The sequence below is a fragment of the Hoplias malabaricus genome, chromosome 5, assembly GCF_029633855.1.
Source record: "Hoplias malabaricus isolate fHopMal1 chromosome 5, fHopMal1.hap1, whole genome shotgun sequence".
Taxonomy (NCBI): domain Eukaryota; kingdom Metazoa; phylum Chordata; class Actinopteri; order Characiformes; family Erythrinidae; genus Hoplias; species Hoplias malabaricus.
In genome coordinates, this window is record NC_089804.1 from 1,865,457 (window position 1) to 1,886,791 (window position 21,335).

Below are 21,335 nucleotides of genomic sequence, written 5' to 3' on the forward strand. Positions count from 1 at the left end.
AAAGTTTGATTTTATCGCACAGCGATGATATACTTTAAAGGAACAATACGTAGTATTTTTACCTTAAAATTACAGCTTCAAAATCATTATGATGCTCTGCTGAGCTGTAACAGGGAGAACAAAGCCTCTGTCATTGCAACTCAGGGCTCAGCACTGCAGAAACCACACTATGTAACCTTTAGAGGAGGGTAGGAAGCCACATCTTTTCACTCCCCTGCCTCAATAATTTTAATACAGTGCTGTTAAAAAGAATTACACTAGTGATAAACAATGTGCACCTTCAGTCTCAAGTTAAAGGCTGCTATTATCATCAAGCAACAGGTTCCGGACAGTTCTCACACTTCACTGCTGCTCTTGTGGTTTCTTTCTGCAAAGGTTTCCTGTGGTGGCAGCTGTTCTCACCCCATCACTCAGTATCTTTCTTGTGAATGTTTCAGCCATTTTAAACCATGTCTTGGTAAACAGTAGTAAGCTTTCTCCTTCTTGTAAAAGGCATGAGGCATGGTGTCAGATCCGATTAAAAAAAAAAAAGGAAACCATCTCCTGTGAGGGAGAGTACTCACACATAAGAAAACAAACATTCTGAGAAACGTGTGCAAAAAAGAAAAACTCATGTAGCAGAGCTGCGGTTAAACCAGCGTCCGGTCTTGCACCAAAACACAGTTAAAACATTGGTTTCAAAGTAAAACTCACTGCTTTTTAATAAGTAGTCCAGGGCTTAGCACACCGTGTAGATCATTATCATGTGATGATTTCACAGTCACTCATCTGTAACCCTTATTCTGTTCAGGGTGGAGGTGGGTCCGGAGCCAGATGAACGGCAGGACCCAAGGATTCTGAGCATAACATCACCCAGAGCATCACGCTGCCTCCACTAGCTCACTTTCTTTTCAAAATGCACCTCAGTGCACTCCATCTGCAGTGGAAATGTATAAATGCCACTTCCTCTTGTTGTAACATGCCTCCCTCCCCCAAAAACCTGAAAGTGAAATAATCAGCAGTGTGTCTCTTATGAGAGATGTCATCTCAAGAGCGGCCGTGTAGTTTAATTATTTTTATTCAAAGTGCAAACAAGCACAGCTTTCTTACTGGCTTCATGAGCGCAGACGCTTCAGTCAGAAGATGACTACTGAGAGCATCATCACGGCTCAGACGGCAGCCACAGTCTATGCTCCGCAGATCAACAGGAACATCGTGGAAGGCTCACTCTCAGTGAAAATAAGCAACTATTACGGAGGTGAGTGATGCAATCTGAGAAATATTGCATAACGTTGATGAGTGTGTTTGTCTGGATGAGAGTTTCACGTTAAATACCACTCGTGTTGTTTTACAGGGATGGGTTTGTGTGCTCAGATTCGAGATTAAGACAAGCATGAATACACGAATCTAGAAATGGTTGTAGATACCCCATTCATTTGACCTGTGTATACAGCATTAAGTATCTACAATACTCCCTGTGCATGTGTTCAACAGCATTTACAGAAGTGAAATCTGTGTTATGAGCAAATAGGACAAATTCATTCCTGCATCCATTCATTCATTCCTTCATTCATTGCCTGTAACCCTTATTCAGTTTAGGGCGGTAGTGGGTGCGAAGCCTACCCGGAATCACTGGGCAGGAACACACACTAGAGGGGGCGCCAGTCCTTCACAGGGCAACACACACATTCACTCACACACTCACACCTACGGACACTTTTGAGTCTCCAATCCACCTACTAACGTGAGTTTTTGGAGTGTGGGAGGAAACCGAAGTACCCGGAGGAAACCCACGCAGACACAGGGAGAACACACCACACTCTTCACAGACAGTCACCTGGAGGAAACCCACGCAGACACAGGGAGAACACACCACACTCCTCACAGACAGCCACCCGGAGGAAACCCACGCAGACACAGAGAGACCACACCACACTCTTCACAGACAGTCACCTGGAGGAAACCCACGCAGACACAGGGAGAACACACCACACTCCTCACAGACAGCCACCCGGAGGAAATCCATGCAGACACAGGGAGAACACACCACACTCCTCACAGACAGTCACCTGGAGGAAACTCATGCAGACACTGGGAGAACACACCACACTCCTCACAGACAGCCACCCGGAGGAAACCCATGCAGACACAGGGAGAACACACCACACTCCTCACAGACAGCCACCCGGAGGAAACCCATGCAGACACTGGGAGAACACACCACACTCCTCACAGACAGCGACCCGGAGGAAACCCACACAGCCACAGGGAGAACACACCACACTCCTCACAGACAGTCACCCGGAGGAAACCCACACAGACACAGGGAGAACACAGCACACTCCTCACAGACATTCACCCGGAGGAAACCCATGCAGACACAGGGAGAACACACCACACTCCTCACAGACAGTCTGTAAGGACGCGAACCCACAACCTCGAGGTCAGAGACACTACCTGCTGCTCCACCGAGTTAGGCATCCATAGCCTTTTGCTATAGAAGTAAATACTATACATTTTAAGCCTTTAGAAAATTGCATTTTCCCATCTCTGATATCTAAAATGTATTCCTAATTTCATTTAATTTATGAAACTGAAATTATAAATGTTGCCTCCTACTTGGTACAACACTGTTGCCCATCTACTGCATATCATTTAAAACTTTTCAAATAAATTAATTATCAGTGAATGAGGACCATTCAAATGAATGTAATCTACATTTTCTGATCAGAGTTTTATTTTATGAGTTATAGTAACATTTGTAAAGCTTTATTATTCAGTTATGTGTGTTTTCTTAACAGTTATGTATTTTTTTTCTCATCTCACTATTAAATCCTACCTGGTTTCTTACATAAACATTTGAATGTAGTCATTAGCCTCATTAAACAGATATCAATTTAAAAATAGACAAACCATGAACCTGTTTGTGGTTGTTCTCATTAAAATAGGAACGAAACAGGGTAAAACGCAGTACATACTTAAGTTTTGCTGTTATAATTTGTCACACCTTTTGCCTGTTCTCTACTCTGTTCCTCTGTTCTGTTTTGTCTGTTTAGGTTTTTGTCATGTTCTCATTCTGTTTGTTGTGGTCTGAGTGTTTGTCTACCTACAGGCTCCTAATGTGATATTTTGATATTATTTATAGTAAATAATGAAAAAGTTCCAATAGCACATTCCTTTTTTTAAGCTGGTAATGCAGTAGTAATACAAATTAATGTCAGTCATAAAAATGGGATATTCAGCATAATTTTAATATGTTTGACATGTGAAATGATCATCAAAAATACGTGGGACAGGAGAGAATAGCCATTTTAAACAATGCCATTTAGTTATCTACATTCTGAAAAATATTTTTCAGAATGTAGACATACATATATTTTAAATTATTTATTTTTTTTATAAGATTACTTATTTTTTTATACAGCAATTAAATTTTAAAAGTCTGTGCATGACCAAGAATTGTTCTCTATTTGTGAAATGACCTGTTACTGATTCATAAAATGCAGACTGTTTTAATATTGAAGCATCCAATGAACTCTGATCATTTACTTAAACAATGTTCAGCATCAACCTGATGATAAAGGCCACCATTAACATCAAGCAACAGTTTCCTGCTCTGTTGCCAGTTCTCTCACTTAACTGTTTCTCTTGTGGTTTCTTATTGGAAGAGTTTTTCTTTGTTGTTGGCTGTTCTTACAATTCAATAGCTATCTTATATATTAATATGGCCTTGGTAAACAGTAGTAGGCACCAGTTATCATTTTCACTTATTTGTAAATTTGGCACTCTGGATATGGGTACAACACACAACATCGCAGACATTGTGCAGTCAGTACCTATTTATTATATATTTATAAAAATATTAATATATATCACAGTGACTGTTAGCAACAGGTAAACACAGCACCACAGGGTGTTGGTTTTGTACTGTGGGAGTTACTTAAGAGCTACCCTCAAATATGCTTTGAACACTCATGATGACCACAGTGGGAACATATTTCAGACAGTGGATTCCCACAATATTGCATTGTGTACGATAAAATTCTGGTGAAGCTTCTTCCAAAGACACTGATTTTCTATTTATCTCCGATTCAGGTCAAGAAGGTCCCAGCTCCATCACAAACAGACATTCTTTGGCTATCACTGAAGGTAATGTGTGTCTTTAAATATCAGTGTTAAGGAAATGGTTTAGTGATTGACAGCTTGGGTTTATGGAGTCAGAAGCAAACACACATTTGGCAGTTTGATGGAGATAATCGTAAAACGCTTTTTCTGTTATCTGCGTTTCCTTTTCAGAATTTATCTCTAAGTGTAAACAAACACACAAAACTGAACTGGAGAAAAAGTTTAAAAGTCTTAATGAAGGAATTTTGCAACATGGAAAATCAGCTCTTCTCAATAAGATCTACACAGAGCTCTACATCACAGCTGATGGGAGTGGAGATGTCAATAATGAACATGAGGTGAGACAGATTGAGAAAACTTCCAGTAGACAACAAATACAGGAGATGTCAATCAAATGCAATGACATCTTCAAACCCTTACCAGAACAAAACAAACAAATCCGAACTGTGCTCACACGAGGTGTTGCTGGAATTGGAAAAACAGTCTCTGTACAAAAGTTCATTCTGGATTGGGCTGAAGGGAACGTGAATCAGGACATCACCATCATATTCCCACTGCCTTTCCGGGAGCTGAATTTAATTAAGAAGGAACTCAGTCTGGTGAAACTTCTTCATGACTTTTTTCAAAACTTAAAACAGTTTAAATTAAAGGATTTAATAGAAAGTACTGATTACACAGTCATGTTCATCTTTGATGGTCTGGATGAATATCGACATTCTCTAGATTTCAAGGACAATGAAAGCTGGTTTGATGTAGAGGAGCCAACAACGGTGGATGTACTACTGACAAACCTCATCAAAGGGAATTTACTCCCATCTGCTCTCCTCTGGATAACCACTCGACCAGCGGCAGCCAATCAGATCCCTCCCGAATGTATTGATCAGGTTACAGATGTACGAGGGTTCAATGACCCTCAGAAAGATGAATACTTCAAGATAAGAATCAGTGATGAGAGCCTTGCTGAGAAAATCATTACACACATGAAGTCTTCAAGAAGTCTCTACATCATGTGCCACATCCCAGTTTTCTGTTGGATTGCATCTACAGTTCTAGAGAAGATGTTTGGTGAAGTGGAGAGTGAAGAGATCCCCAGGACGTTGACTCAAATGTTCACACACTTCCTCAAATACCATATTAAATACAACATCCAGAAATATTCACGTCAAGACCTTGATCGTAGAATATATATACAAGCACTGGGAAAACTGGCTTTCAAGCAGCTGAAAAATGGCAAAATTATCTTTTATAAGGAAGACCTGAAAAAGTGTGATATTGCTGTGAATGAAATAGCAGTGTACTCAGGAGTCTGCACCCAGATCTTCAGAACCGAATCTGTGCTAGAATTGGAGAAGGTTTACAGCTTTGTCCACCTGAGTGTCCAGGAGTTTCTTGCTGCTTTATACAAATTTCTTTCCTTCATCTCTTCCCAAAGAAATCAGCTAAACAATAGATTTTGTGCTTTCTTCAGAAAGCCACAGATTTCCAGCCTCCTTATCCATGCAGTGGACAAGGCTTTAAAGAGTAAGAATGGACACCTGGACCTTTATCTACGCTTCCTTCTGGGTCTGTCACTGGAGTCCAATCAGATTCTCTTACGAGGTCTTCTCCCTCAGACCGCAAGTTACTCTCACAACAAAGAGGAAATCGTCAAGTACATCAAGAAGAAGATCAAAGAGAATCTCTCTCCAGAGAAGTCCATCAATCTCTTCCACTGTCTGAATGAACTGCAAGATCAAGCTCTAGAGCAGGAAGTTCAAACATACCTGAAAGGAAATGATAGCTCTCTCAGTGAAACGAAACTCTCATCTGTTCAGTGGTCAGCTCTGGCATTTGTTTTGTTGAATTCAGAAAAGGATTTGGATGAATTTGACTTGAATAAATATGACACATCAGATGAATGCCTTCTGAGACTTCTGCCTGTTGTCAAAGCATCCAGAAAATTTGTGTGAGTATTTACATCAATACATTTTGGAGGTATTGTATTTTTACGATTGGGTGAGTTTGTGTCATAGTTTGAGATGGCAATGCTTTAGTAAAATTTCTCCCTCAGGATTCATGATTGGGACATCACAGAGAAAAGCTGTGCAACTCTAGCTTCAGCTCTTCGATCACCATCCTCAAGTTTGAAAGAACTGAAACTGAGTAACAGTAATCTACAAGGTTCAAGACTTAAACTACTTTCAGCTGGTCTGGAAAATCTACAGTGTAAACTGGAGACACTCAGGTGTGATTGGTACTCTGAATGTTGCTCACAACCACACACAGAGACACATGTTTACTCACATGGACAGTTCCTTGGGTATTGGGGTTTGTTATGTCTGTTACAATACCTTAAAAATGTGTCAGTGTTAGAAAGTTTTATTCTCTCTGCAGGCTGACAGAATGCAGTGTTACAGAGGAAGGCTGTGCTGCTCTGGTTAAAGCTCTGAAATCAAACCCCTCACACCTGAGAGAACTGAATTTAAGTCATAACCAACTACAAGATTCAGGAGCAATGAAGCTACCAGATCTACTGAGTGATCCACAATGTCACATGGAGAAACTACTGTGAGTAATGACCACTTTGTTTTTACTTTTACTGCCCATTCTCTTGACTCCACTGAATGTAGAGGAGCAGTTTGCTTTTATACAGTTATGGTCCAAATTCATCAGGAAAGTTACCTCATTGTAATTTTAAATATTGATAGTCTATCACAAATTAACTCTTTCAAAATTTTTAAAGCTGCTCTCCCTTTGTATTACGGGTTATGAAATTATAAATTTAAATCATATTGTATCCTCTGCCGAATGCAAAAACATTAATTTCTTGGCTTTATATACCATGAATGTACCAAAATATGAACCATGGTTTCCATGGAATAATGTGACCTTGCTATGAATTTTCATGTGTGAAAACTTCATTATACAACCCCCATTTCCAAAAATGTTGGGACATGAAAAATTCAACAAAAATAATAATGAGTTGTTTATTTACCTGTAGCAAATGTAACTGACATAAATATAAAGAACTTCAATGTTTTCACTTAATAATAGATTTGTAATGTTTAATTAAAACACATTTAAAAATGTATACCTGCAGCACACTCCAAAATAAGTTGGGAAAGGGACATGTTTAGAATTAGGATAATAATTGTTTAAGCATTGCAAGTGCACTTTTGACCCATTCTGGCTTGAAAAAATATATCAGATGCTATTCAGTGGTCACTGTTACCTGATTCTCCTCTTTATGATATGTCATAGGCAGGTGAGACAAGCACCCTTACTCTGTGTCTACAAAGAAACATTGTTATATAAAGAATCCTGACATGGTTTTTCTGAAATAACCATGGACTTCCCAGGAAAATACATTGATGAAAGCACATGTCTCTCTAAAACCTCTCACATATGCAAGTCATCTATGCCATGGTCACTGAAGTACCCCCCTGCCATATGACTGATAACAGTCTGAAAGATCCCATTCATCATTTGCACAGAAAACATGGCATACATTGTTTATGAAACATGACAACAGCATGTTTCTACTGTCTTTTGGAGCATCTGAGATGAATATTCCATTAACTCATCATTCAATTATACCTGTCCCAACTTTTTTTTATGTGTTGCAGGTATGAATTTGTTAATTAGTTTATATTTAAAACTATAATCAAGTTGTTAATTGAAAACATTGATATTCATTATTTTTCATGCAAAATGTCCCAACTTTTCTGGAAATTGGCTTTGTATATATACACCCAACATTAAAAAAAGATACTCTTCATTGTTTATATAAGGATATAACCATAAGGAGTTTCTTCAATCTTGCTGTAGGCTAGAGCAATGCTGTATAACAGGGAAAGGCTGTGATGCTCTGGTTCAAGCTCTGAAATCAAACCCTTCACATCTGAGAGAGCTGAATCTGAATGTCAATAAGATACTAGATTTTGGAGCGAAGGCCCTCTCTGATCTGCTGCAGGATCCACAGTTCAAACTGGAGAAACTATTGTAAGTTATTAACATAAAATTAATTTATGTATTATGAAAACAAACATCCAATGGTTTCAGAGAACTGTTAAATTATCAGTTGAATACAGAGTTAAAAGAAAAATGGAATACCAAGATTCCCACACCTGGTAGAGATTGAAATAATATTCAATGAATCAGTGAAAACTTGTGAAAATATTTTTTTACTCTTTTTGCAGGTTATGTGACTGTGGTATAAAAGAGGAAGGCTGTGCTTCTGTGGTTGAAGCCCTGAAATCAAACCTCCCTTATCTGAGAGAACTGAATTTGAATGCCAGTGTACTAGGAGAATCAGGTGTGAAGCATCTCTCTGAGCTACTGAGGGATCCACAATGTAAACTGGAGAAACTACTGTAAGTTATTAATAGAAAATTAATTTTTATGCACAGTGAACAAACACAGCAGACCCTAAAGTGTTTTAGAGCAAACTCTGTAGGACAAAGGAATAGATGACCAACAATTTAAGGTAAATATTGAATTAACAATTAAATGCAGACTATTTAGGAACATTTCAAAAACAAATTTAAGGGAATGGTTAGTCAAAATTTTTTTGTCAAAAATGGTTAGTGAAAATAAGTAAACTTCTTAACTGTTGCAGGCTTTATGAGTGTGTTAATACAGAGGAAGGCTGTGCAGATCTGCTTAAAGCTCTGAAATTGAACCCTTCACACTTGAAAGAATTGAATCTGAATTGGAATGAACTCAGAAAGTCAGGAGTGAAGCAGCTCTGTAGTCTACTGGAGGATCTACAGTGTAAACTGGAGAAACTATGGTATGTTACATATTTATACTTTCTTACTCTCTCCACCCACATTGTGAAGATTTAGATTTCACTATGGAAATTAGGAAATGTTTTTTCATTTATTGTAGATATATTTTTTAATGGAAAGATTGCACTGAAGATTTTCTAAATTAATGGTATTCCAAGGACAACACGGTCCAGATGTAAGCTGTATAAATAACAGAATAATTAGTGAGTAATTATTTAATTGTGAGGAGCAATCTACCAATGATGATTTATACCTGTGCTTGCAAATTGAAAAAACCCTCATTTCACTTCATTTTGATTCTCCACTCATTCAGATCATTTTATATTTAATAACAGATGTGTTTTAATTGTAATGATTTGTAATAAATAATGAGTTGACTTGAATGCAAAATATAAAATATATGTGCGTCACTGTAATATTGCCCAATTGTAAATATAGTATTCAGCTGATCACTGAAGGGCTTCAAGGTCATAACCTTTGGTGTGTGTGTGTGTGTGTGTGTGTGTGTGTGTGTTTGAAGGCTGGAAGGGTGCAGTATTACAGATGATGACTGCATTGCTCTAGTAAAAGCTCTTAAGTCAAACCCATCTCACATGAGAGAGCTGATTCTGAACTACAATAAAGCAGGAGATATAGGAATAAAGAATATGTCTGGCCTACTGGAGGATGCACATTGTAAACTGGAAAAACTAATGTAAGTTACCAAATATCAATACATTGATTTACGTTGAATACATGTTTTTTATGTTTGGCTGAGCTATACAAATTACAGATTTCTCTCTGCAGGCTGGATGAGTGTGGAATTACAAAAGAAGGTTGTGCTGCTTTGGTTAAAGCTCTGAAATCAAACCCCTCACACCTGAGAGATCTAAGCCTTGGTCGTAATGACCTTGGAAATTCAGGAGTGAAGGAGCTCTGTGATCTGCTCAGAGATTCACACTGTAAACTGGAGAAATTATTGTGAGTTACTGACTTACTCTAAACACACACACACACATACACAAAATATACCCAGTGCATAATGCTTCAAGAAGTGTAATAGCCAAAAATGAAGCCTCTGTGCTTAGTGTGATGGTTTATGGGGAACATCTACAATTGTCGGGAAGCGTTGTTCTTTGTTTACGTTCAGAAGCTCAGTGTTTTTTTAATGTGGACTGGTTCGTTTGAGTGAAAATAGACTTGTTTGTATGTGGTTGAAGTTGAACTTGTCTGTATGTTTTATTCACATGTTTTAATTACAGTTTTAATTTTTAATTTAAAAGTCAAGTTATTATTTTTGTAGCACTTTCACTCTGTCAGTTCCATTTACAGCCAAAATAAGTCAATATTATTGCCCAGGTATAGAGCAAAATCCTCATCTTGGTTCAAGCTTTTCAACATTTAAAAACCTTCAGATGCCATATTTCTGCCATGACCAATGAGAGAGAAAGTCTAGCATAAAACCAGGGTTTTGTAAAAGCATTAGAATGTTTTCCAGCACAAACAGCCTGAATAGCAGCAAATGCTGGAGAAAAGTATTTCAAATTCTATAAAAAATGTTTTTTGATTACAATCACTAATGTCACCTCTACCTCAGCACAATAGAATAAACATTTATATTGGGAAAACTCAGAAAGGTCTATTTATTAAGATGACAAAAATTGTATTAAAGTAAACAGTTCATTTTAGACCTCAATCAGGTCCAATGTGTATATGTTTTTTTTTTTTTGTGTCTAATAATCATTTCTCTCCCAGGCTTTGGAGCTGTAATATCACAGAGGAAATCTGTGAAATTCTGGTCTCAGCTCTCAGATCAAATTCCTCGAATCTGAGAGAACTGGACCTAAGCAACAATGAACTGTCTGAGTCAGGAAAGGAGCTTCTCTCTGCTGCACTTGAAGATCCAACATGTAAACTGAAGAAGCTAAATGGAGTGATTGATTAATCATTTCTACTAGTTCTTGCATCAGAAAATGCTAAAAAATGTCCTGTTTGTTAAAAAAGACAATTTCTAGCACTCAAATCGTGTACTTCAATTAATTTCTTAAATCCTATTTAAACTCCAGAGTTTTATTTTGCTTTTTGGTTTACAACATTTCTGTCACAAAAATGTACATACATTTAAATTTCCTTCTGGAGAAAGCAATGTAAATTTCCAAGGAGCACAACTGAACTATAGAACTACTGCTGTACCTTTCAAGGGGCAATTATGCTGTTATTAATTTAAGCTAAAAACGTTGTATTCATACAGGATGCTTTTTGACAATGTGTACTGTATTTTAATTCTACACAAGAAAACATCGTTCTGCAGCAACCCAGGGCAGGATACCTTACACTGGTAAGCCTCAAACAGATAAAACTTTTTTGTGACCCCTAACTTTCATGAATGTGTTTCAGATGGGCTGCTGGAGGCTTTATATTTTACATCCCTTGGTGTGAATTTTTAATGATAATACAAAATTTTTATGGGTCCGAACACTTACATTTGTAATTCAAAAATGCTTTCTGCATAGAGAATTGATGACACCAGGTTGCTATCATCTTCTACAAATCTCCTCATTTGATCATTACTGTGAATCTTGGATATTTATAAACAGAGCTAAGTTGTATCTCGTGCCTATGGTATTTACATTAATCACATTTGTTGTGTTTGATTTCTGATCACCACCAATATATCCATATCTGACTGTCCTGTCTCACACACTGGACATTTTAAGGAGAGGACCACACTCACATGGTTTTAGTATTAATAACTGAATTCTGCCGACTGACACCTGTAAGCTGAGCCATAGATTTTTAGTGAATTTAAGTGTTTTTCTAAAATATTACTGTTAAGTAATACAGCACAGTACATTAACTACAGTAGCACACCATGACATTGTATTATTTATTCTGGAATTGCTTTTTCACTCTAAGTGTTTTTGATTGAAGTGGCTACTCATAATGATCTCTCATGTGTTCCTTGTCTCCAGTTATTAAAGCACTTTGTCTCAGTCCTGAGTTTTTGGAAATGTCACATTGTGTATTTTCTATATCATAGCTGTTGTTTCCTCTCATCCTGTTAATATTTTCCTTCTAAAGAAGGAAGTTAATTTACTTTGTTTCGGTTCCTGTTTTTCTTCGATCATGAACTGTTTGAATAAAACCACCTCCCACATGTTTCCTGACTCCTCACCAGATTCATATTTACATATGCTTTCATCTGTGACCTGAAGACTTTATCAGTAAGATGAATGTACTTTTCAGGGTGACTCTTGCTTTAAGGCAGTAAAAATCTTTCTGATTCCAGTTTAAAATTGGATTCCCTGTATGGGTAACCACACCAAGCTACACCAATAATAGTCCTTGGGCAAAACCCCTAACACTGCATTTGCTTAAATTAGCAAACTTTTTAGAATTAGGAGATTATTGGATAAAATTGTCTGCCAAATATACATCTGCACATGCATCTATACATCTGTATTTCTAATAATATTTTAATAAACATGAATATTTTTCTTGTTCCTGCTCTTATTCCCATTCCCTGCCCTAGAAAACCCCACATGGGGGTATGGTGAGCACCTACAAAATTCAGCTCAAAGTTAAGCCATTTGTGGCAGGGCATGAAACATGACATGAAACACATGCATTCTGTAAATACTTCATCCCAGTCATTGTCACAGTGCATCCTGACCCCACCAGGAATCATTAGATGCAAGGCAGTGTGGTTTGTTCACTGCTTTAAACCATTAGTGAGACAGTTCTGCACCTGACAGTGATAAAATCTCAACAAAGACCCCTAAATCTGAGGTAATTCTTCTGAAGCAGAGATGATCCTGCTTGATCTCGGTGGGCTTTAGAGGACAGTAGTGTGGAGGCTTCTGTTGGGCAGCTGGAGCAATTCCTTTGTGCAGATTATCTTCATACACCCTTCATATATCCTGCCTAACTGGAAAAGTCCAGCCTTAATCAGAACTTGAAACCATCACAATTTGTTAGCCTACATTCCAAGCCTTAAAAACAGCGGTCAGGATTTCTTTCTTTTTTCTTTCTTTTTTTTTTTTTGATAAATTCCCACACAATACAAAATTGCATCCTTAACTTGTAGGAACAATAGAATGCATGTATCAATGATACATGAAAATGTATGAAAATATATCACAATTAAAAATACAATTGAGTCACCAATTCACCTACCAATGTGTGTTTTTGGAGCGTGGGAGGAACCGGAGCACTCACATGGAACTCACATGGACACGGGGAGAACACCACACACTTCTCATAGACAGTCACTCGGAGGAAACCCACGCAGACACAGGGAGAACACACCAACTCCTCACAGACAGTCACCCGGAGGAAACCCATGTTGACATGGGGAGAACACACCAACTCCTCACAGACAGGCACCCAGAGCTGGAATCCAACCCACAACCTCCAGGTCCCTGCCTGCTGCAACACTGTGCCTCAAAATAAAATACTACAAAATGAAATAAAATTTGATAAAACACAAACAAAAAGAGTCTATCTAGAGTCTATAGAAAAATATCTATAAGAATAAATACTGTAAAAATAAATTCTACAAAATAATTGTAACTACTAGAAAATAAAATGAAAACAAATTCTATAAAACAGTAAAAAAATACAACATAGTTATAATAAACTATTTAAAAAATATTTGTAAAAAATTTTACAAACACACATTTTAAATATTAAAATTTGCGCAGCAGGGAGTGTCGCAGTCACACAGCTCCAGGGACCTGGAGGTTGTGGGTTCGTTCCCCAATTTAAATCCTGGATGGCTGTAGCTTAACCATGTAGTTGTTTCTCACAACAGCTTAGTAGAGGCCGATACTCTGGATGAAAACTGTCAGGGAGCATTTTATTGGCATTAGAGCAGATAATGGGCTAAAAATGATTATTATTCTCACAAGTTTATTGTATAAATAAACCCAGATGTCTGTTTCTCATGCTAAGACATTGCATAATAAATGTATTTTTAAAATTTCTTTAAAGTACTTGAAAAATGCAACGGGGCCCTTTTAAGCTTCATGTTTTCTATTCATGTTTTCAACAAGTCTAATTGTTGAAGAATCAGTGAATTACAAGAGGCCACAACCCATGTGAAATAACTAATGCTGCAGAGTGGATATGATTCCTCATTTCTGGTGTGCAAGGTTTGAATTGTGCAATTGTACGTGAGAGAGTTTGATAGTGTGTGTGAGAATTTGATAATGTGTGTGAGAGAGTTTGATAATGTGTGTGAGACAGAGTGTGTATGAGAGATTTTTATGGTGAGACTAAGAGTGGTGAATGTTAGAGGGTTGATAGTGAGTGCAATAGAGAATAATGGTGTGTGTGTGTGTGAGAGAGAGAGAGAGAGAGAGAGAGAGAGAGAGAGAGAAAGAGGAAAGTGGAAACATCACTTCCTCCTGTGGGTAACAAGCGTCTGAAAAACCAAAAGTGAAATTAGTGAAGTTTTCAGTTGAGCATTCGGAGAGAATACATAAATTATTATTATTCCTAGTATACTTACTGGCTTTATGAGCACATATTGTTGAAGTCAGAAGATGGACGTTGAGAGCAACATCACGGCTCAGGCAGCATCAACTGTCTATGCTCCTCTTTTCAACAAGAACCATGTTCATGGCACACTCATAGTGAGTATAAACAACACTTATGCAGGTGAGTGATGCAACCTAAAACTTGATGTGGTTTGACAACTGTGTTTGTCTGGACGAGTGTTACAGGTTTAAAACAAATCATGTTTTTTTACTGGGATGTATTAAACTTATACACTTGAGACATTACCTGTTCAGATTTGTTAAGACAAGCTTAACTGTCTAAATCTAGGAATGGCTGTAGATACCACCCCAATCTTTTGTCTTTTAAGCAGCAGATATACACCTACATTTCTGACTTAAACATTTTCCACTGTCTACAAGTGTGAAGTCTGAGTTGTAAGCAATGAGACAAACAAATTTTTTATTAACTGTAATTGTCATTAATTGAACAAGATTAAATAATATTGTTGCTTCATAAATGAAAGACATTTTAGGTATCAGTAATTTTGCTGAACGGAGCAAGGTTGTCGGTGCCTGTCGGGGTGGCAATCCCCGCACTCAGTGGTGGACACCCCGGGTGAGGGGGGCTGTCAAGTGCCGCTGCTCCTCCATGTCGAGAGGAGCCAGTTGAGGTGGTTCGGGCATCTGGTCTGGATGCCTCCTGGACGCCTTCCTGGTGAGGTGTTCCGGGCATGTCCAATGGGGAGGAAGCCCTGGGGCAGACCAAGAACATGCTGGAGAGACTAAATGTCTCGACTGACCTGGGAACGCCTCGGTATATCCCCCGAGGAGCTGGAAGCGGTGGCTGGGGAGGGAGGTCTGGGTTTCTGTGCTCTGATTGCTTCCCCCGTGACCCGGACCCGGATAAGCGGTGGATAATGGATGGATGGATATATATATATATATATATATATATATAATCTTGGTAACAACTGAGTAGCTGAGTTGCACTGAATCAGTGTTTTGGTAACAGGTTTACAGCTCAGACATTATCGGACATACAACAAAATCTTTATTATTATATTTGATACAGAAAACAATCATCAGGAGTGTGGGGAAGAACAAACTTGAGCACACTTAAGTTACTGTATTTGCATTTTGAAATGTTTACACTTTTGTTTTTAAATGTTATATGACTTTTATTATAAGATGTCTTTGATTTCTGCCAATCACATTTTAATCAAATTTAAATGTATACTTGGAAATTGTGAAACTGCCCTGTATTTCTGAAATGACGATTTACTGATTCATAATATGCAGACTTTTTGTAGGGTATCAGTCAAAGGTTTCCAAAGCTGTTGACAGTTCTCACTTTTCAGTGTCTGTCACATAGTTTCCTGCTGTAACAGTTTCCTGTGTTGTTGTCTGTTCTCAGTTATTTCGTGAATGTTTCAACCACTGTAAATTGTGTCTTGGTAAACAATTTAGTCACTAGTTTTCAGTGTTTACTCTGTACTGTTTCTTGTAAATTTGGGACAAATGTGTGCAACACTTAACATCACAGGCATGGTGTAAACAGTCAATATAGCTTTTGTGAATAATGCAGCATTAATATTTGTACAACAGTGCCTGTATCTCATTTGGAAACAGGTAAACACAGCCCTTTGTTGTGTTGTGTTGTGATCTGAGAGCTATCCTCTGAATTACGTTGTGAAATCTGTAAGCACACGATGACCATAGTGGGAATATTTCTCAGTCTGTGGATGCCCAAAATGTTGCACTGTACAAGGCAAAACAACTGTAAATCAGATTCCAAACACACTTTATGTTACAATTTCTGTTTATGTCCACTCCAGGTCAGGCAGCTTCCAGCTCCATCACAAACAGGTGTGCTTCAGCTCTCTCTGAAGGTAATGTCTGTATTTAAATATCAGTGTTGATTCCTTGAGGCCACAAGCAAATATATTATATTATATTGTATTACATTCACCTTTATTTAAACTCAGAGTACAATGACATCACTGACCCTGATGTACCATGTAGCCAAGGTAATGAATAAAATGAAAAGATGGTTTTATATCATTTGAAGCAAGTAGTAGTTCAATCCAACAGGAGAATTCTAAGGTATACAAATCGAGGTAAAAATGGTCACCATTAATGCAGAGAACTATGTTCAGGTTCTAGAACAACATATGCTCCCATCTAGACGTCATCTCTTTCAGGGAAGACCCTGCATTTTTCAACAAGATAATGCCAGACCACATTGTGCAGCAATCACAACATCATTGCTAGGTAGGAGAAGGATCCGGGTACTGTAATGGCCAGCCTGCAGTCCAGATCTTTCACCTATAGAGAACATTTGGCACATCATAAAGAGGAAGGTGCGACAAAGAAGGCCCAAGACGATTGAACAGTTAGAGGCCTGTATTAGACATGAATGGGAGAGTATTCCTATTTCTAAACTTGAGAAACTAGTCTGCTCTGTCCGCAGACGTCTGATGAGTGTTGTAAGAAGAAGGGGGGATGCCACACAGTGGTAAATAATGGCCTTGTCCCAACCTTTTTGGGATTTGTTGATGCCATGAAATTTTGAAACAACATATTTTTCCTTTAAAATGTTACATTTACTCAGTGACTTAGAGAACAGTTATACATTTAGCATGCACATAGCTGTTTCAGATAAATGTTGAATCCTAAACCTAACTAGAACATTATAGAAAATTACATGCCAAGCCTCTCACACCTAAAGAATGTTTAATTAATGAATTGTAAATGAAGGCATAAAGTAAGTGAAATTTTACTCTCTTTGCAGGTTATGTGACTGTGGTATAAAAGAGGAAGGATGTGCTGCTGTGGTTAAAGCCCTGAAATCAAACCCCTTTCACCTGAGAGAACTAAATCTGAATGTTAATAAACCAGGAGATTCAGGAGTGAAGGAACTTTCTGATCTACTGATGGATCCACAATGCAAATTGGAGAAACTACAGTTAATAACAAACCATGATTTTTTAATTTACATATTGACCACACACAACTTAGTGATTTAGAGCAAACATGAAAAAATAAAGTAATAGAAAACAAACTGTTTCAGATACAATATTAATTAGTAATTAAATACACACTGAAAAAATATATGTATAAAAGGGCATGAGAATCTGAAATCAAAACAATTCTAAAATCAAAACAAAACCTAAATAATTGAATAAGCTGAATTTGGCCAAAAATGTATAGATGTCTAGACTGACATTAAATACTAGTCAAACCTGTTTAAAGTTCAAATGTGGTAAATTCATATCCAATAAGAACTTGTGAAAGTCAGTCAATTATTTAACTTTACTTTGCAGGCTTTATGAGTGCAGTCTTACAGAGGAAGGATTCTCTGCTCTAATTAAAGCTTTGAAATTGAACCCATCACATTTAAAAGAACTGAATCTGAACTGGAATATACTCAGAAAGTCAGGAGTGATGAAGCTCTCTTGGTTACTGGAGGATCTACACTGTAAATTGGAGAGGCTATGGTATGTTACTTATTCAAACTTACTCTGATCTTATTCTTTAACCCCTCTCGACTCTCTCATTGTTAAGGTCTAACATGAAGAGATCAGAATACAGATTCTGTGTAATGACAGGTGGTGAGGGTGACAGTATATTTTTTTTAAACAGAAGAAAACCAAGACTGGCAAACAACAATATCAGGGAAAGACAGACAAACTAACAGCAAACAGAACTACACTAAAAACCAGGACTGAAACAGACACAAGGAACTGTCCAAACACTAAACTAATAAAACAGGATCTAATCTAGTGCAGGCAAGAACCACACAAACAAGCAATACTGAATAAACTACAATTAACAAAACTGGATCACAATAGACTCAAAGGTAAAAGAATAGAGCAGGGAAAATCAGACACAATCTAAACCAGAACTACAAGATAATCATATTTGTAACTAAAGACACAATAAACATTAGCAAACACAATGGGATACTAGAAATTCACCTAAAACTTAAAAAGACAGACCAAATAATGAACTAACACTAGTACAGACTAACACACAGAGACAAAAAAGGGGGTTATATACAAACACGGACATGGGGGTTATATACAAAAACATAACGACAACAATAACAGGAACAGCTGGGTGTGTTGAGGCAAGGTATAAATTACAGTAAATAAAAGCTAAAAGTATTTAAACAACTGATTGGGAAATAGCTGGGAACTGTTTCCCAATTGTAAATAGGTTGCTCCTGCTGAATAGTAAATGTCTGTTTGTGTTTGTGAAGGCTGGAAGGTTGTATTATTCAAGATGATGACTGCATTGCTCTGGTTAAAGCGCTGAAATCAAACCCCTCTCACCTGAGAGAACTGATTCTGAGCTACAATAAGACAGGAGATATAGGAATAAAAAATCTTTCTGGTCTACTGGAGGATACACAATGTAAACTGGAGAAACTAAAGTAAGTTACTAACTTTAAAAATTATTGTTTTATATTTGCTGAGCTATATGAAGTTTCTCTCTGCAGGCTGGATGGCTGCAGTATTACCCATGAAGGCTGTGCTGCTTTGGCTAAAGCTCTGAAGTCAAATCCCTCCCACCTGAGGGAACTGAGTCTGGGCCTTAATAAACTTGGAGATTCAGGAGTTAAGGGGCTCTGTGATGTGCTCAGGGCTTCACACTCAAAACTGGGGACATTATCGTGAGTTACTGACTGTCTACAAACACACACACACACACACACACACACACACACACACTAAAAAGCTGGTGTATGAGCCTTCTGTAAATGTTTTAGCCTAGCAGGAGGAGTGAGAGTGCCACCCGAATAAACAATAGGAGCAACACAGAAAATGACCCAATAATAAAAAAGAGAGATATTATTGATGTCTTTGTTTGTAATGCTAGTGTTAGGTCTAATATATATATTACACATATATACAGTATACACATACATACATACATACAGTGGAACCTCTACTAATGAATGCCTATACTAACGAACTTTCCAAGATACAAACCGGGCATTTGAATATATTTTTTGCCTCCACCAATGAACCATGACTCTAGAAATGAACCCGAGGGCTCAGCTGAGCTGGTGGCTGGAAATGGCCACTGACCCCAATAGGTGAGTCTCTCAGCGCGCCCAGACTTGAGTGAGCTTTTAAGATTAGCAAATTGTAGTTTTAGCAATTTAGCAGTGTAAATAGCAGACATCTACATTTGTGCTAAGTTAAGTCGTATCTACATTTTGTCTCCCCACGTTCACCCCCCTACTCTCCGTTATTCCACCCACCCCCCCACAGTGCCTGTGTTACTCCTCCAGCCAGTCATCACATCTTCAAGGTAGCAATGTGTAAACGCTTAAAACTTTTTTATTTCTTTTTTATTACTGTTACCACTGTATTTCAATTTTATATTTAGTAATGCTACATGTACATTTTTTTTACTAATTTGAGAGTTTTGTAAACATATATCAGTGCAAAAAGGGTGACTATCGGGGTAGGCTGGAACGCATTAATTGCTTTTCCATTATTTTAAATGGGGAAACCTGACTCGAGAAACTAAATTTTCTACTTACGAACTGGGTCACGGAGTGGATCAAGTTTGTAGGTAGAGGTTCCACTGTATATATAATATAATATAATATAATATAATATAATATAATATAATATAATGTAATTCAGTAGGTGAGTGTCAGGTATCTAGAAATCATCTGGACATATACATATAATATAATACAATAAAATAAATATTTTATAATGTGTGTGTGTGTGTGTTTTGTATTAATTATACTATCTCAGGCTGTGGAGCTGTAATATCACAGGGGAAAGCTGTGAAGCTCTGGCTTCAGCTCTCATGTCAAAGTCCTCAGCTCTGAGAGAACTGGACCTGAGTAATAACGAACTCTCTGATTCAGGAAGGAAGCTGCTCTCTGCTGCACTGGAGGATTCAGAGTGCAAACTGGAGAAGCTACAGGGAGTGACTGCTTAACTGTTTCTATTGGATAATTCATCAGAAAATGTTAACAATTTTCCTAAATTTGTTGGCATTTTTTAAAACAGAACTTCGAGAAAAAAATGGACAAAACCCAGTGCTCAGCCCTTTCTCTCTCTCTCTCTCTTTCTCGCTCTCTCTCCATTCAACAAATACACAAACATACATGGATGAAATCCATTGTGTGTTAGGACCAGGACACCAGAATCTATCAAGATGGGCCTGAAAACACACTGTTCATGGCTTTCAGCTGCACAGATTATGTCTTATAAACTCTCAGAAAAACTCTCACTTTCTTCTAATGCAAGAAAACAAGCAGAACAGGGTAGAATATCATACATGGGTCAGACTGAATTTGAAAAAGCTTTTCTGTGACTTCTCTTTTTCTAAAAATGCACTTCAAATAAGTTGTGGGACACTATATTTTGCAGCCATTGTGTCCAGGTACAAATGATTAAAATGTGATGGAAAATTTCCATATAATTTTCTGGGTTGGAGTTGGCAGTCATTTTGAAAAATTGCTGACCCCATGTTGCTACTATCTTTATTTAAAGGGCAAAATACACTGGCATCTTCTCTGAGGCAGCTTTGGTACAGCTCCAGATTTTATTATTGCATTAACTGTGAATCAGGGATATTTATTAGCCGTATATATATATGTGTGTGTGTGTGTGTGTGTGTGGTGGGGGGTATTTACCTTAATCACATTTGATTGCTGTGATTCCTGATAATCACAGGTGTGTCCATTTCTGACTGTCCCATCTCACACACTAGACATTTTTAAGGGAGGACCACATTCACATGGTTTTTGTATTAACTAAAATCAGTGGACAACTTTAAGAATGCCAAACGGGTAGATCTGTGTCTGAGTCTATGTACAATATTACTGTGAAATGTGTAGAAATAAACAGTAGCACAGTGTCTGTTTATTTTGGTCTTTGCTTCTCCTTTCATCCATCCCCTAGTTTCACGAATAGTGACCAGTCATAATGATAGCAGATTTCACACGTGT

At 37.7% G+C, this 21,335-nt stretch overlaps 1 protein-coding gene across 2 annotated transcripts; it reads left to right on the plus strand.

Moving 5' to 3' along the window:
* Positions 1 to 1,021: 1,021 nt before the first annotated feature.
* On the plus strand, positions 1,022 to 21,226 carry LOC136696798 (NLR family CARD domain-containing protein 3-like). Of its 2 annotated transcripts, XM_066671485.1 has the most exons (15): positions 1,022 to 1,237; positions 4,075 to 4,128; positions 4,276 to 6,049; positions 6,155 to 6,328; positions 6,478 to 6,651; positions 7,912 to 8,085; positions 8,283 to 8,456; positions 8,702 to 8,875; positions 9,394 to 9,567; positions 9,660 to 9,833; positions 17,145 to 17,318; positions 17,677 to 17,850; positions 18,615 to 18,788; positions 18,855 to 19,028; positions 20,131 to 21,226. In XM_066671485.1, exons 1-15 carry the CDS (start codon positions 1,123 to 1,125, stop codon positions 20,318 to 20,320), a joined length of 4,047 nt encoding a protein of 1,348 aa, XP_066527582.1. In that variant the 5' UTR covers positions 1,022 to 1,122; the 3' UTR covers positions 20,321 to 21,226. The 2 variants fall into 2 exon arrangements, with proteins under 2 accessions (XP_066527582.1, XP_066527581.1); XM_066671484.1 differs by lacking the exons at positions 17,145 to 17,318; positions 17,677 to 17,850; positions 18,615 to 18,788; positions 18,855 to 19,028; positions 20,131 to 21,226 and adding an exon at positions 10,608 to 11,992.
* The last annotated feature ends 109 nt before the right edge of the window (positions 21,227 to 21,335 follow it).